Source organism: Pipistrellus hanaki (assembly GCF_964339955.1).
Source record: "Pipistrellus hanaki genome assembly, chromosome: 3".
Classification (NCBI taxonomy): domain Eukaryota; kingdom Metazoa; phylum Chordata; class Mammalia; order Chiroptera; family Vespertilionidae; genus Pipistrellus; species Pipistrellus hanaki.
The window spans coordinates 66875458-66889892 of record NC_140505.1 but is presented as its reverse complement, the minus strand read 5'-3'; the positions used below and the strand labels follow the sequence as shown (position 1 = coordinate 66889892).

At 40.3% G+C, this 14435-nt stretch overlaps 1 protein-coding gene across 3 annotated transcripts in view; it reads right to left on the bottom strand.

Annotated features, from left to right (window-relative positions):
• Positions 1-4027, bottom strand: part of DIAPH3 (diaphanous related formin 3) — a 479703-nt gene extending 475676 nt beyond the window's left edge. For all 3 annotated transcript variants that reach the window (XM_084876736.1, XM_084876737.1, XM_084876738.1), the window contains exon 1: positions 3643-4027. In XM_084876736.1, coding sequence (XP_084732862.1) covers positions 3643-3822 — 180 coding nt within the window. In that variant the 5' untranslated portion in view covers positions 3823-4027. The remainder of the gene's footprint in view (positions 1-3642) is intronic.
• Between the last annotated feature and the right edge of the window lie 10408 nt (positions 4028-14435).

The window sequence follows — 14435 nt, the reverse complement described above, 5'->3', positions numbered from 1 at the left end:
ACTTACTAATGATGCTCAAACACTGCAGACGTACAGATATTAATGGACAGGGTGAAAAATCTCTCACAACCAAAACTGTAATGACAAAATTAAACAATAATTAACAACCTATTCAATGGAAACCATAAGATTAGATGAAAGGTTTACACTAAAGTCTATAAGAACTTTTAAAGGATATTCCCAATTAAAAAGAGCTACTCTGCAAAGTTGGGTTGCCAAACTTACAGGCCTCCTTTCAAAAGACTGCCCCACATTCTAGAGATAAAGACTACTCCAGAAGCCACAAACCCTGCTCTCACTCTGGATCTGATGGCCACTGCTCTGTGTACCGTCTGTCGAGTAGTGAGATGTAGGAATGGAGTCCCCGTATCACTGAAAGGCAACTGCTTTGTTTTGTTCTAGAAGGGAAGCAGGTGCAGGTACTAAGGGTGTGGCCTACAGCAGGTACCAACCTTAATGGCTCTACTGAATTCTATCTACTTTTACAAAGTCTTCACCTGCCTCGTCCTCTCAGCCTCGAGTTTGTATCCTGTCTCCTAGTAACTATCCCAGCATCTCAATACTCACTGCTTACCTATTTTCTACAGAACTCAAGTTGGTTAATTCATAAGCAGCCCAAAAGCAGTTAATTCACTGCACAGCCATTTACAATAGACTAATTTCTAATATTTACACATATCTATGAGGAGCAGTCCTATACTATAAACTTTTATACACAATTCAAAAGTAACTTGAGGCCCACAGCTAAACATTCAATAGAAAACAAAGATCTGTCTGCTTTCTCAGGGCTCAAAGTAAACCAGAGTTTCAGTAGGCAGGGTTTCAGAACTCCTGCCTTCTTAAACTAAGCCAGGACCAGCTTGCAGCTTTGTAGAGTATGCAAAATACAAAAACCTAACCATAGAACAATTATTTTTTGAGGTATCGCTGAGATCTCACCAGGAAGGATGATATCCAAAGATCACCTTCCATCCCCAAAACTCCAGGCCCTCTCAGAGTCCTAATTTAATAGGGGGGTAGTCCCAAGTCAGTAGCAACCCAAGCTCCTGGTTGAAACAGACTCAAATAATCTCCAGAGAGAAGCATCCCCAATTAGGCCTCCTGGAAAATAGATTAAAATGAAGCAATGAATTCACAAAGATCAACAAGCACAGAGGAGATGGCAAGCCACCAGAGTTCGAGTCAATGTTGACATTCCAAAGACTGCATATCCCAGGACTGTCAAATAAGGAAGAAGAGCTAAGTAAGAAAGGCCTAAAGAAATAAGAAACAGAACTATAAAGAATGACCAGGCAGATATGAAAAAGAATGAAACTTATAGAAATAAAAAATAATTTTTAAACTAAAATAGAACAATCTACACATTAGACATAGCTGACAACAAAATTAGTGAAATGGAAAATATATCTAAAGAAATTACTAGAGCAGCGGGAACTGTAACCCACCCACCATTTATTTGACATTGTTTCTGTAAATGCTAACTCTACTATGTAGCTTGTATAATAGATAAATGGCATGTTTGTATAAGAAACCTAAAAACTAACTTCAGAAGGTACAGAGCCCAACATTCCAGAGATTTCTGCCCTTCAACCACAGAAGTAGGATGATGTAGACCCAGGATGATGAAGACCAGGATGACACACACCAAACCATCATTTGACCAGCTTTGCGATCCTTATCGGAATGAATTGTGTTGGCTACATGCAAAGAACCTATCAACTCCCTCCCCTTGATTTTTTTGTTCTGCTTTCCCTCTCCCTTCTTATAAAAACCTCTGGCTGCACCAAGATGTGGAGATGAGCTTTATAACAAGAGTCCCGCATCTCTTCAGGTGACTGACACTTGAATAAAACCTTTTTCCTTTCTCACTAGTACCTGTCTCATGAGTTTAGTTTCAGGGGGGCAGACAGTCAAACCTTGGTTCTGGTTACATTACCATGTAAGCAAGAATCTAAATTAGTCTGGCTGGTGTTGCTCAGTGGTTGAGCATCATGGCCAGGTCACCGTTCGATTCCAGGTCACAGCACAAGCCCAACTTGAGAGCTCGATCCCCAGTAGAGAGTACGCAGGAGGCAGCCAATCAATGATTCATATCAGTGATGCTTCTTGCTCTTTCTCCCTCTCTGAATTCAATAAAAATATATTTTTTTAAAAACTCTAAATTAGTTTCAGAGATTATCAAGGGTCTAAATTACCTCTAAATTAATTATGAAGTCATTATTCAAATAAGACTCCTATCTAAAAACACACTATTTTTGATGTTTAATTTTAGAGCTTAAATATACTGTTTTGTGTTCATCTTCACAATAACTCTTTTCCACACATCTAAGAAATGAAAAACAGCAGACTACTAAGACCCAAATCACCTGACATTAATTTAGGTTTTGTTTTCTTCACATCCTTGCTCCAAATGAGTCACTGAAAACTTATACTTTGTGTATTCTGGAGCACAGGAGTCAGAAACAAATAGGAATGATTTTTTAACCAAGAGAGTAAACTATAAAAGAATAGCCCCATTGGATTCTTCTCATATTGGGTAGAATGTTTTATTGCCATTTTAACCCTATCCCATTTATTCCTCAATTCTGTCAAAAAACAATCAACAACACATTTGATCCTCCTGCAAAATCCCACCATTCCTCTGGGCATTTTGATGATTAATTTAGCATAATTAATCGATGTTTTCTCTCATTTCCAGTATTCTGATACATCTCAGAGCTCTGCTCCCAGTTTGACTCAATTATCACTTTTAACTGTTGTACTTAGCAAGTCACTCCTCTTCCACAAATCTTTATTCCCTTAATCTGTGTATCCTAACTTAAATTCCTAACGATTTATTTATAAATTCTTAACAGAAGGCACATTCTGTACTATTTCACCTATGAATAAAACAAATGTTTTTCCATGCCTTTAAGTAAAAAGGAGGGGTCAGTATTAAGTTTTCAATCCTGTTGGTCTCAATCCAAATCTATCACCACTCTAAGTCACTTACTTACACAGAAACACACACTGAACTGTCATCACTGCCTATTCTTCCACTAGTTGATAATCAGCAAAAAGATTCACAAGGCACAAACCATGACACCCCCCTTGGGTGTTAAACTGAATAAGGGCAGCAATCTGAATAGCGAGATTCAAAAAGTTGGGGCTTCTTTCCAATCTAAACATTCTTCAGCGATGACTGCATGGCCCCGCCCACGTTTTATAACGAAGCTGTCTCGACTTGGAAAATTATATCTAGCTTAAGATGGTTTTCTTGGATTAAAATATTAAGCAGAAAAAAAAAATACCTAAAGTTCACTCTGATATGTCACATACCCTCAGATGCCAGGGGTGTGGGGAGACGTTCAACTTAAAAAATGCAATGTCCACATCCGTGGCGTCCATACCTAAGTCTTATGAACGGCCATAAGAAATTTGGGGCAGCACAATAATCAGTGTATGTCAGAGGATCCAGACAGGATCGAACCGTGTCGCCTTAAAAAAAAAAAAAAAAAAAAAAAAAAAAAAAAAGACGGGCAGCGCTGGAAACCTAGAACCCCACCTAGCCCCCGGGCCCTGGAGGCCCACCCGCTCCGGAGGAACGCCGGGTGCTGTCAGCCCCGCAGGAGCTGCCCCACCCCAGCCCCACGTGAAACTTACAAACTTGGGGCGCTTCTCTCCGGGCCCGTCGGGGCCGCGGGGCGGCGGAGGGTGCTGGGGGCCCTTCCTGCGCGGCGCCCTGCTGTCCCGGGAGCCGCGGAGCGAGGCGGAGGAGGGGTAGGGGGCGCCGGCGGCGGAGCCCTGCGGCGGGTGGTGCAGCCGCGGCCGGGGCCGGTCCATCTTCCGCGCAGCGCCGGGACGGACAGAAGGCGGCCTTCCTCGCGGCTCCGGGACGGACAGAGGCGGCCGCTCGGCAGGTCAGGAGAGAGGAGCTTCTTCAGGACCCTGCGCGCAGGGCCTCCGGGTTCCGTGGCCGGAGGAGCCCAACTGCTGCTGCCGGGACCGCCGCCGCCAACACATCCGAAATCTCCCGCCGCCGCGGACCTCGCGGAAACCCACCAATCCGGAGCCGCGAGGTCACGGACACGCCCAGGTCCCGCCCCTTCCGGGAACAAAGAAATGCGATTGGCTGAGCTCCTTTGGCCACTCAACCCTTCTGCGGGTTCTGGCGCGTCGGGTCCGGAACGGGGCGGAGTCGGGTTTGGGGGCCTGAGAGCCTGTCCGCAGTCACGTGTCTGATGTGTTTGGCATGTGGAGGTGGGGTCCCTCTAACCCGAGACCCGCTCCACCCTGCCACTTGTATGGCTATGGAACGTGAACTCTTCTGCTAACTTTTTTTTGCAGATCTATGTGAAGGTCACTGGTAAAGTAGTCCTAGGATCTCTGCTTGACGGGGTGCTAGGGGCGAGAGAACGACAGCACCCCAAATGACAGCACCCCAAATGCTAAGAGAAAAAAAATTCCTTCCTCCACATGAGCGACTGCTGAGAGCCTAGGTGCTTGGAGCCTGCTAGGGTGGCAGAGGGGGCCAGGAAAAATCAGGAAGTACTAGGTCACGCCCTATGGAGCTGACATGACAATCTAATGTGGTTTCCCAGCCCTAACAACAAAATAATGAAAATGTTATAGCAGTTTTAAAAGTTCATTGAGAACTAAGGCGAAAGATAATTAAATCAAGGAGCAGATCTGGAAAGGTGAAAGGAAGAATGCATGGACTTTAGGCAGAAAAGAGTGGTGGGGCAATAAGACAAAAGGCATTCATTCCAAGCAGGAGCAAGTTGCAGGTATAATAAAGGCCTTGAGCTAAAACCGTGCTAAAGAATCTGTTGTGTATACCCAAGGTCAAATTACAAGGCTAAAGCACTTTTTCCACTCATCAGTGTGCTTTATCCACTTACAAGTCATCCTTTACTTTTAACTCTTTTAGTTATCCATCTCTTGACTACCTAGAGGTGATGTGAGCCAAGATCCAAGGCAAACACGCAGTACTGATTTGGGTTCAGGAAACAACCCTAGCAACTCTGGAGATATTAGCACATAGGTTCAGAAAATAGAACTTAGTTACAACTAAATCTTGACACTACAGTTTGGGGTTTTACTTTTATCTTTTTATGTTTATTTGTTTTTATTGTACCAGACATTCTATGCTAGCCTCCATCCTCAACGAGTACCTGATCTTTAGGGAAAAAATCCAGTAGAGTTCCTAATGTCTTGATGACTTTCAACCCAGATGCAAATTTTTTTCCTGTCATTTAATAGATATGTAACGTTGGAGATGATGTTAAACTTTCTTTGTCGTTCCATCTGAAAAAAGGAGGATAATCTATAATAACAAAAGGAGGATAATTAGACCAGACGTGCTTCCAGACGACATTCCAGACAAAGCCAGGGCTGCAAGGGAAGCCTGGGTCCTGGGTGCCACAGAGAAGCCTGTGCCAGCAGCCAGAGGAAGGAAGGCCAACTCTTGCAAGAATTTCATGCATCGGGCCTCTAGTAATAATAATAATAATAGTAGTAGTAATGGGTAACAAACAGCAGTATTGTCAGGTTTAAATGAGATAGCACATGTAAAGAGTTCTTACAGGTGTCTGTGAAAGCCCCTCCCACCAGACACCACCAGGAGAACACACGTAGTTGAACAAGTGCAGTTTATTTGCTCACAGGGAATGAGAACATGCACTATGGGGAACATGGGCTTTCTCAGTAAGAAGGTACCAGAAAGGACTTGAATGATTTCAACTTTAGTTAGGTGATTTTGGAAAACGCCTCAGAAACAGAGTGGGGATGGTTACTCTGGATTCTCGTGCTGTCCGGTGTGGGGACAATTCAATGATGAGGTATCTTAAATCTTATCCAGAAGGATGACAGGCTAAAGGATGAGGCTAAAGCTCTAACTGACAAAGCAGTAGCAGTCATTCACAGTAACAGCGAAAGGGGGTTTTTGGTATTTTGTGATTTCCACATTGACCTTGTTATTGTCTGTGCTTAGACAAAGTTAGTAGTCTTGTTCTGTCTCACTTGTTCTGTCTCACTTCACACAGTCAGAGTGACGTTATCTGGTGTTGGTGCTCTGTAAGTTTCATTATGTCCATGAGGAGAACAAGATGGCCTAGCTGTGAGTGTCAGGCCAGCTTCTAAAAGCACTAAGCTTTTAGCTGTAGGTGTCAAACTAATTCCCTGGTGTCGAAGACTGCTCTTTTCTCTCTCATGTTCTTTGCATGCAGAAGGTACTAAATATAAATAAGCAGGAGCTATTATAATTAACTTTCAAGATTTACATAGAGCTTGCTAAAATTTTTCTTATAGAAATTCTTTGCAACGGCAGTGCACCTGTGAAAATAATACCTTTGTCAATGTTTTACATTTTAAAGTACTTTTTATATGTGTTTATTATTTAAACTTCACAAGAACATGCTCCTCATTCTGATGTCCCAACAAGGAGATGATATACCCCAATGAGTCAACAATTTTAGAAATGCCACTTGTGCCAGGCTCAGCACATAGGGCTGGGACAAAGTTGAATGAGACAAAAGACAGAACTAGGGAAGCTTGGAATCAAGAAATGTTCTATTCTTTATGATGTCTGAACATGAGACAGTTGTTAATGCAATTCTTGTGAAAGTTCACTTGTTATTACTCTACAAGAAAGTTTTGAAAAGTTGAGGGAAGAGATAGGTCATTCCCAATTAATTTTTAAAACATAAAAAACAGTCTTCTAAGATACCTTTTTATGTTCATCAGATTGGCAAATAATATGAAGTCCCATGTTAACAACTTTTGGCCAAGATGTAGGGGTTCCTACATAGATGGTGAGAGTGCAAAACTAGTAGCACCACTTTGGACAACAACTTGGTAATACCTAGTAAAGGCGAAAGTGCATGTTCCCATGACACAGCAATTCCATGTCAAGATTTCTCCCTAGAGAAGCCCAAAGACACCCATACAAAGATATGTCTTGAACACTTTTTAATAGCAAAAAGGAATAAACTCTTTAACCACCTTGCAGTCAGAAAAAGAATAAAATACATGGAGGTACATTATACAGTAGAATCCTATCCTGAATTTAAAATAAATAAATCACCACCTGTGTGGGTAAAACTCAAAAATAAAGAGAAAAATCACATATATTTATACGTAGTATATATAAATGTAGTAGTAGTAGTGTGTGTGTGTGTGTGTGTGTGTGTGTGTGCGCGCGCGCGTGTGTGCATCTATGTGTAATAACACTACAAAAACAAAAGGGGAATATACATAACAACCTTGCCTACTTCCAGAGAGGAATAAAAAAAAAAAAAAAGAGTAAGACATTAAAGCTAAACCTTTACAGCTAAAGTATCTAAAAATGTTTTATGTATTAAAAGGGAAAGATTTGAAGTCTAACAAAATGTTAACACATATTTGGTCTCAGTGGTGGGTACATTTGTGTCTTTATTATTTTCTGTAATTTTCTGTTTATTAGAAATGTTTCATATCGAGTTTTTAACAAAATATACAAATTAACAAGAGATATAGGACCTTTAGAGAGAGCCCCCTGTACTCCTCTTATTCCTTCAGAAAAAATATTAGTGTAAATTGTTGATAGCTCATTAATGGCACTGAGAACACAATGAGCTATCAAACTCATGTAAGGAAAACATGAGATAATTTCCTTTTAGGATGACATTAAGTTTAAAAAAATTTTTTTAATCTGAGTAATAAAATCTATTTCCTCCCCTCCACCCAGTCTTTCCATTTGCTTTTATTTCTCTTCTCTCCCTTAAAGTAATACAGAGGCGAGAAACAGGAACAAGGAAATCCACTTCATTTCCCTCTTTAAACTATAAAAGCAGTTCTTTGTCATGCTTGCTTTCCAAGTGGTCAGTGGGCTAACACAAGAACCATGAATTACAAACCTAATTCAAACCTAATTGCTTTAACATTACCACTTTCACCATTGTTTTAGCACCTAATTGCAGCAGGGTACAACACACAAATTCTATAGCATTTTGTACTTAATGACAAGGTGGTTAGAATAATTATTTGGCTTTATGCTCTCAGTCCAAACCCTCCATGACAGGAAATAATAGTGCTGCTTGCCATACCAGATTTGAGGCCTGGCTCCTTCCACACACTCCATATGAGTGTCTGTCTTGGTTAAAGTTTCTGCTGTTTTACAATATAATGTTAGATGGGGGCATGGCGGAGCAAATTATATGCACAGAATGATCACTAGTATAGTTCTATAATGTATGTGTCTACACTAGGGTTTGTCAACCTTGGCATTAACATTTGGATCTGGATAATCCTTTGTTGGGGGTTGGATAGGAGGCTGTCCTTTGCATTTTAGGATGTGTAGCAACGTACCTGACCTTTACCCAAGGTGTCTCAGGTAACCACACTGTACAGGTAATCATGACTTTTACCCCAAATGTCACCCCAAATATTCCCAAAGGGCTGAGTCATATCTTTTTGTATTATATGGATACTAGAGTCCCAGTGCACAAAATTAGTGCATGTGTAGGGTCCCTAGCAGCTGCCAACTGCTGGCCGGGGCCTTCCTTCATTCTGCACCTCCCACTGGTGGTCAGCATACATCATAGCGAGCAATCGAACTCCCGGACCATCAAACTCCCGAGGGGACACTTTTTATATTAGGCTTTTATATATAGAGAGAGTACATTTTGTTTATCATTAGTCGATGGACAGTTGGGTTGTTTCTACCTTTTGACCATTATAAATAATGACTATTATAAATATTCATGCACGAGTCTTTGTGTAGACATAGGCATTCATTTCTCTTGGATCTATGCACAAGAGAGGAATTGCTGGGACATATGGTAACTCTATGTTTGAGGAACTACCAGACATTAACAAAGTGGCTATGCCATTTTACATTTCCTCCAGCAGGGCTTGAGGTTCCAGTTTCACCACATCCCCACCAACAATTATGTTTTTCTGACTTTTTTAATCTAGCCATGTTAATAGGTGTGAAGTGGTACCACATTGTGGTTCTGTTTTGCCATCTATTTTTTTGTAAATAAAATGTTATTGGCCTATAGTTATGCCTATTATTTTTCATGTTGTCCATAGCTGCTTTTGCTCCACAATTGTAGAGTTGTAGTTGCAACATGTGGCCATCAAGGCATAAAATACCTGCTATCTGGTCTTTTACAGAAAAATGTTTTCTGACCCCTGCTAAGTGATTTTCCCCCTTAATGTATAACAATTGCTTGTATTTGGTTCTTTCTTTCTTTTTTTCTTTTTTAAATGATAGTAGAATTCTAGTAAGAAGCAAATATTAATTTTAGACAAATGTTTCCAATGGAGTTAAGTATACATACCCCTTTGCAATATTACACACGCACACAACCTTTAATACTGTTTTTTAAAAATCTGATTAACAGGGTCAAGAAGATCTTGCCACCATAATGAGTCACTGTGGACAACAGAGATGATTTAAAGCAAAATTAAAACCAAAGTTATTATATGGATATGTGATTCTTCTTAAAATATATTTAAGCAATTTGTGCTCTGTTTTTTTCTCCAGGGTCTTATACTATAAGCTCACATAGAAATTCTTCACAGGGAATGTAATTAGTATAACACAATTTAATGTCATGCTTAATAGTTTCCCAGGATGTTTTGATTAGAAAATTAATCTGCCCATGTTCATAGATGATAGAGCCATTTAAAAAAGAACAGGAATATTTCTATTAGTGTAAGACACTTAACTAAGGTTAAGCCAAAAGTGTTATATGCCACTACCAGAGTCCATTCCCAATATTTGAAATAAATAGCAAAAAGAAAATGAGTAATTATGAAGACTATTAAGGGATTACAGTTTAATTCTTTCATTTTAAAGCACAATTACTAATGCCTCGATATAATTTGCTGAGTCACTTGTATAATAATTTTTCGGATAATAGCAAATATTAACTATGTCACTCAAAGCTAAAAATACATGTAAATAAGCTAGAAGAATTCTTTGGTGCCCAATAGAGAATATTAGATTTTCTTTTTCCTTCATCTGTCTCTTTCTTATCACCATATATGTTTGCTTTCTTTTTTTTTTTTTAATCCTCATTCGAGGATATTTTTCCATTGATTTTTAGAGAAAGGAAGGGAGGTGGGGAGACATAGAGAGGGAAATATTGAGGTGATGTAAGACCCACCACCTGCCGGGGGATCGAGCCTATAACTGAGGTATCTGACCTTAACCAAAATCAAATCTGGGACCTTTCAAGTCAGAGAGCCAACATTCTATCCAATGTGCCAAACTGCGAGGGCTGTGTTTGCTTTTTTTATCTTCAAGTGAATTGCTGTGTTTGGACATTGTATGAAACCTGTCTTTACTGAAATCTCTCCTGGAGGCATTTGTTTGAGTGCATTAGTTGCTTTGTGTTCTAATTCTTTAGTTGAACCCATCTTAAATACAGTAGACTAAGACCTATTTTGTCATTTGGGTGTAATTAACATATTGATGTCTTTATTGGACATGAAAGGGTAATGTATAATTAGTTGCAATATTTAGCAAGGAAAGCATTCTTACCATTTTGCTGATGATGACCAAAATATTTACAATTTCCAATAAAATCAAGCTCTATCTACACACTGTCCTGAAACTGTGCTCACAAGTCACAAGAGAATTTTATATTGTCAGATCTTCATTCTCAATCCTTAACAATCTCTCCATTTGCTGCTGTTGATTATAGTCCTTTTTTTTAAAATTTATTTTTATTGATATATAATCAATGTGTAATATTATGTTAGTTTCAAATGTGCAACATAATGATTTGATATTTGTATATTGCAAATGGTCATCACAATAAGTCTATTTAACATGTCGCCATACATTAAAAATTTTTTTTCTTGAGATGATTATTCTTCTTGAACATCTTCTCTCACTTCTTTCTATCGTCTTCTCACTAAATGTTCTTTGCCTGATCTCTGCTCAGACCATCTTTCTCTTCTCTTTCCCCCGGTGTGATAGTATGTCTCACCCTGTGGCATGCCTCAAGTATAAATCCTGATTCAGTTCCACTTTGTGTGTGACTTCCAAATAATAAGATGACTGGAGGAGTTAATGCTTACACCTTATAAACTTGCCTTGGTTTACTCATCTGCAAAATGAAGAGATTAATTTGTGTTCCTCAGATATTCAAACTAAGATGCTCAGAGCTCTAAACTTTCAATCAGTACCTCAAGGACCTCTGCAGAAAGCGAGAGAAAAGCATCATAATTGAATATTTTATTTTTTTAAAATATTTATTTTTATTGATTTTTTACAGAGAGGAAAAGAGAGGGATAGAGAGTAGTTAGAAACATCGATGAGAGAGAATCATTGATCAGCTGCCTCTTGCACACCCCCTACTGGGGATGTGCCCGCAACCAACGTACATGCCCTTGACCGGAATCGAACCTGGGACCTTTCAGTCCGCAGGCCGACGCTCTATCCACTGAGCCAAACCGGTTTCGGCTAAATGGGGTATTTTAGATCCTCTTCCTAGCAACACTTAAACCAACACTGCTTTTACCTGTTGTATGTATTATTGTTCCATGGGTATCATGTAAACAAAAAAGAAGTCTGCAGCCCTTGGCCAGTATGTCTTGGTTGGAGTGTTGTGCTGTACACTGAAAGATAACGGGTTTGATCCTCCCACCCCATGATTGTTTTTCTCTCACACATTCATATTTCTCTCTCTCTCCCTTTCCCTTTCTCTCTCTACAAAAAATCAATAAAAACGTATCTTTGGGTGAGGATTAAAAAAAAAAAATTCTGCAAAAAAGTGAAAAATTCATTAAATGAAAAGAAAGCTAAATTAGTGCTTCTCAATTTTGTTTTAACGATGGCCCCTTATGAGACTTTGTAGACATTTTATCTAATTTCCCCCTGTGAGATTTTAATACTTTAGATGTAATGTATACTAGTATTTGTTTAAGTACTGTATGTTTATCAGTGTGGTTTTTTTTTACATAAAAAGTAACCATTTTTTTACCCCTAAAGAACCAATTTTCATACTTTTGATATGGGGTACTAAGGGTGATAGTGGCTTCCCTCCCAATCTCTAAATGCTACAAATAACCCACTAAATGACTGAGTGACTTTGAGCTACTCATCCGCAGAGAATCTCTATTTTCACTCACAAAACAGAAGAAATAATTTATAAGCATATTATCAAGATTAATTGAGGTAACATGAAAGGGTTCTAGCAAAATGCTTGGTACATTAATATATGTTCAATAAGTGTAATTTTTCTTCTCCTTGCAAATCCCATCCAATCTGACATTTTATAAAATCACAATTCTATGTGGATATTCCCAATTTACACATTAACAAAACCAAACCTTTCACAATCCCAATTTCAATGTCCACATCTGCCAGTACCACCACTGCCCTTTAGTATTCCAGATACAAAGCCTGGAAGTTCTCTCTGACTTTTTCTTTTCTTTGACAAATTGCACTCAATTCAAGGTGGTATAGGGTAAAAAGTGAGCGACATCCAAAAATCTGAAAAAGGAGGAGCAAAGTAAGGTTGCCCTTCTGAAAATTAAACTATTATAATTAAATTAGCACATGTTGGGAAGTTGTTGGTTTTTTTCTGGGTAAAAAATGGGTATATTAATTGATGTAGAGAAAGATATCATCAGAAGTTTCGCAGTTAGAATAAGAAAGGAGAAAACATGAGGCTATTGCACAGACACCTAAAATTCAGCACATGCAAAAGTGAACTCCGTAGGCATTTTGTCTTCACATCTGCTTCTCACCCAGTAAGCTCACCTTAATGAATAGCAACAAGACCTGCCCACTTACTTCACAGACCTGCTCCAAATCACACCCAGCCTCTAAATTCTGCCAATTTCTCATCCTTAATACCTCTCAAATCCATTCTCTCCGCACCATTGCTCTCAGACCAGGTTCTGCCCCTGTTCACTCTCAAGGCTGAACCAGCTTCCAATTGTTTTCTCAGTCCACTCTCTGATCCCTCCACATATCCTGCCAGCAGCTACCACAGAAATCTCTATGAGCAGAAATCTCTGTTAGTCTAGTTACTCCCTGGGTTTAAAATCCAACTACTCCACCCTCTCTCCCCTCCAAAAGAATTGGAGGGGAGAGCTGTCCAGCAGACATCGTCACAAAACAAAGTGATGTGTCAGACTGTTCCAAGATGATGGCTTAGGTAAACACACCTAAACTGCTGCTGCGCACAACAATTTCAAAACTACAACTAAAAGACAAAACATCTATCACCCAGAACCATGGGAAAGCTGGCTGACAGGAAGCTTTACAACAGACTGAAAGAGAAAGGAGCATTTAGTGCACAAGCACTGAAAAACTGAGATATGGGGGTGTGCGTGCAATACAGGCTGGAGGTGGATCACGGCTGGCAGAGGGCTTTGCTTTCTTCAACCCGAAGACGGACAAGCTCCCAATCTCTCTGAAATTCAGTTTCTGGGGAGAAGCTAGACTGTCTTCCATTGGGTTGGAAAGTGAGGGTGGCTGGCTTTTAGAGCTGCATGTAAAAATATAATTATTTGCTGTTCGGGAGCGCGAGACACGGGGACATGGGTGGAGAGGCAGAGAAGGCTGACAGGCAGCAATTGCTGTTTGCCACGCCCTAGTCTAGTGACACCCTGAGATTCCACCCCGCACAATCTACAAACACACTCAATCTCCAAGCAGCAGCTTTTGCATATGAATGGCCTTCTCTATTGCAGTTTAACCTAGCAAACTTGCAACCTGGTGCAGACAGCCCCAAAGCTTCCAAGCTCCAAGCAGGGAGGAGAGGACTGTGGTTCTTGCTGTAGCTCCTGAAAGGTGGCCTCAGACAGTAGCTGAACTGCACCCCACTGGAGATCCAGAAGCCAGTGTTCCTAGTGGTCAGTGTGAGACACCAGATTTCAACTCCTCACATCCATAAGTGACACATTCAGGGGGCGGACTCAGTGAGCACCAAAGCCCCACTGAAACAAGGTCTGCACCATAAGCATGTCTCCAGCACAGCAGTTCTTCCATTATAGACACAGCGGGTCTTCACAGCCAATTGGCCTGGAGGTCAATTCCTCCCAGTGTACCAACAGCAATCAAGGCTTAACTACACTAAGACTTTACACTGAGCCCACAAAGGGGTGTACTAAGAGTGATCACCTCGGGTGACTGGGGAAGCTGAGCTACTGGCCCCTATAGGTCACCTACCACACAAAGTCACTCCATCAACACAGGGAAGCAACCAAAATTCAGAGACACAGAAGCATGTCATGAATGGGAGAGATAGAGGAAAGAAAACTACTAGACACAGAGTTCAGAATCACATTTATAAGGTTATTCAAGAATCTTCTAAAAACCACTGAGAAACTTGAAGAGACCTTCAAGGACCTTAATGAGAATACCCCCCACCCCCCCACCCCCCCCCCAAAAAAAATGGAAAAGGACCAGTCAGAAATTAAGCATACACTGTCTGAAATAAAGAATATAC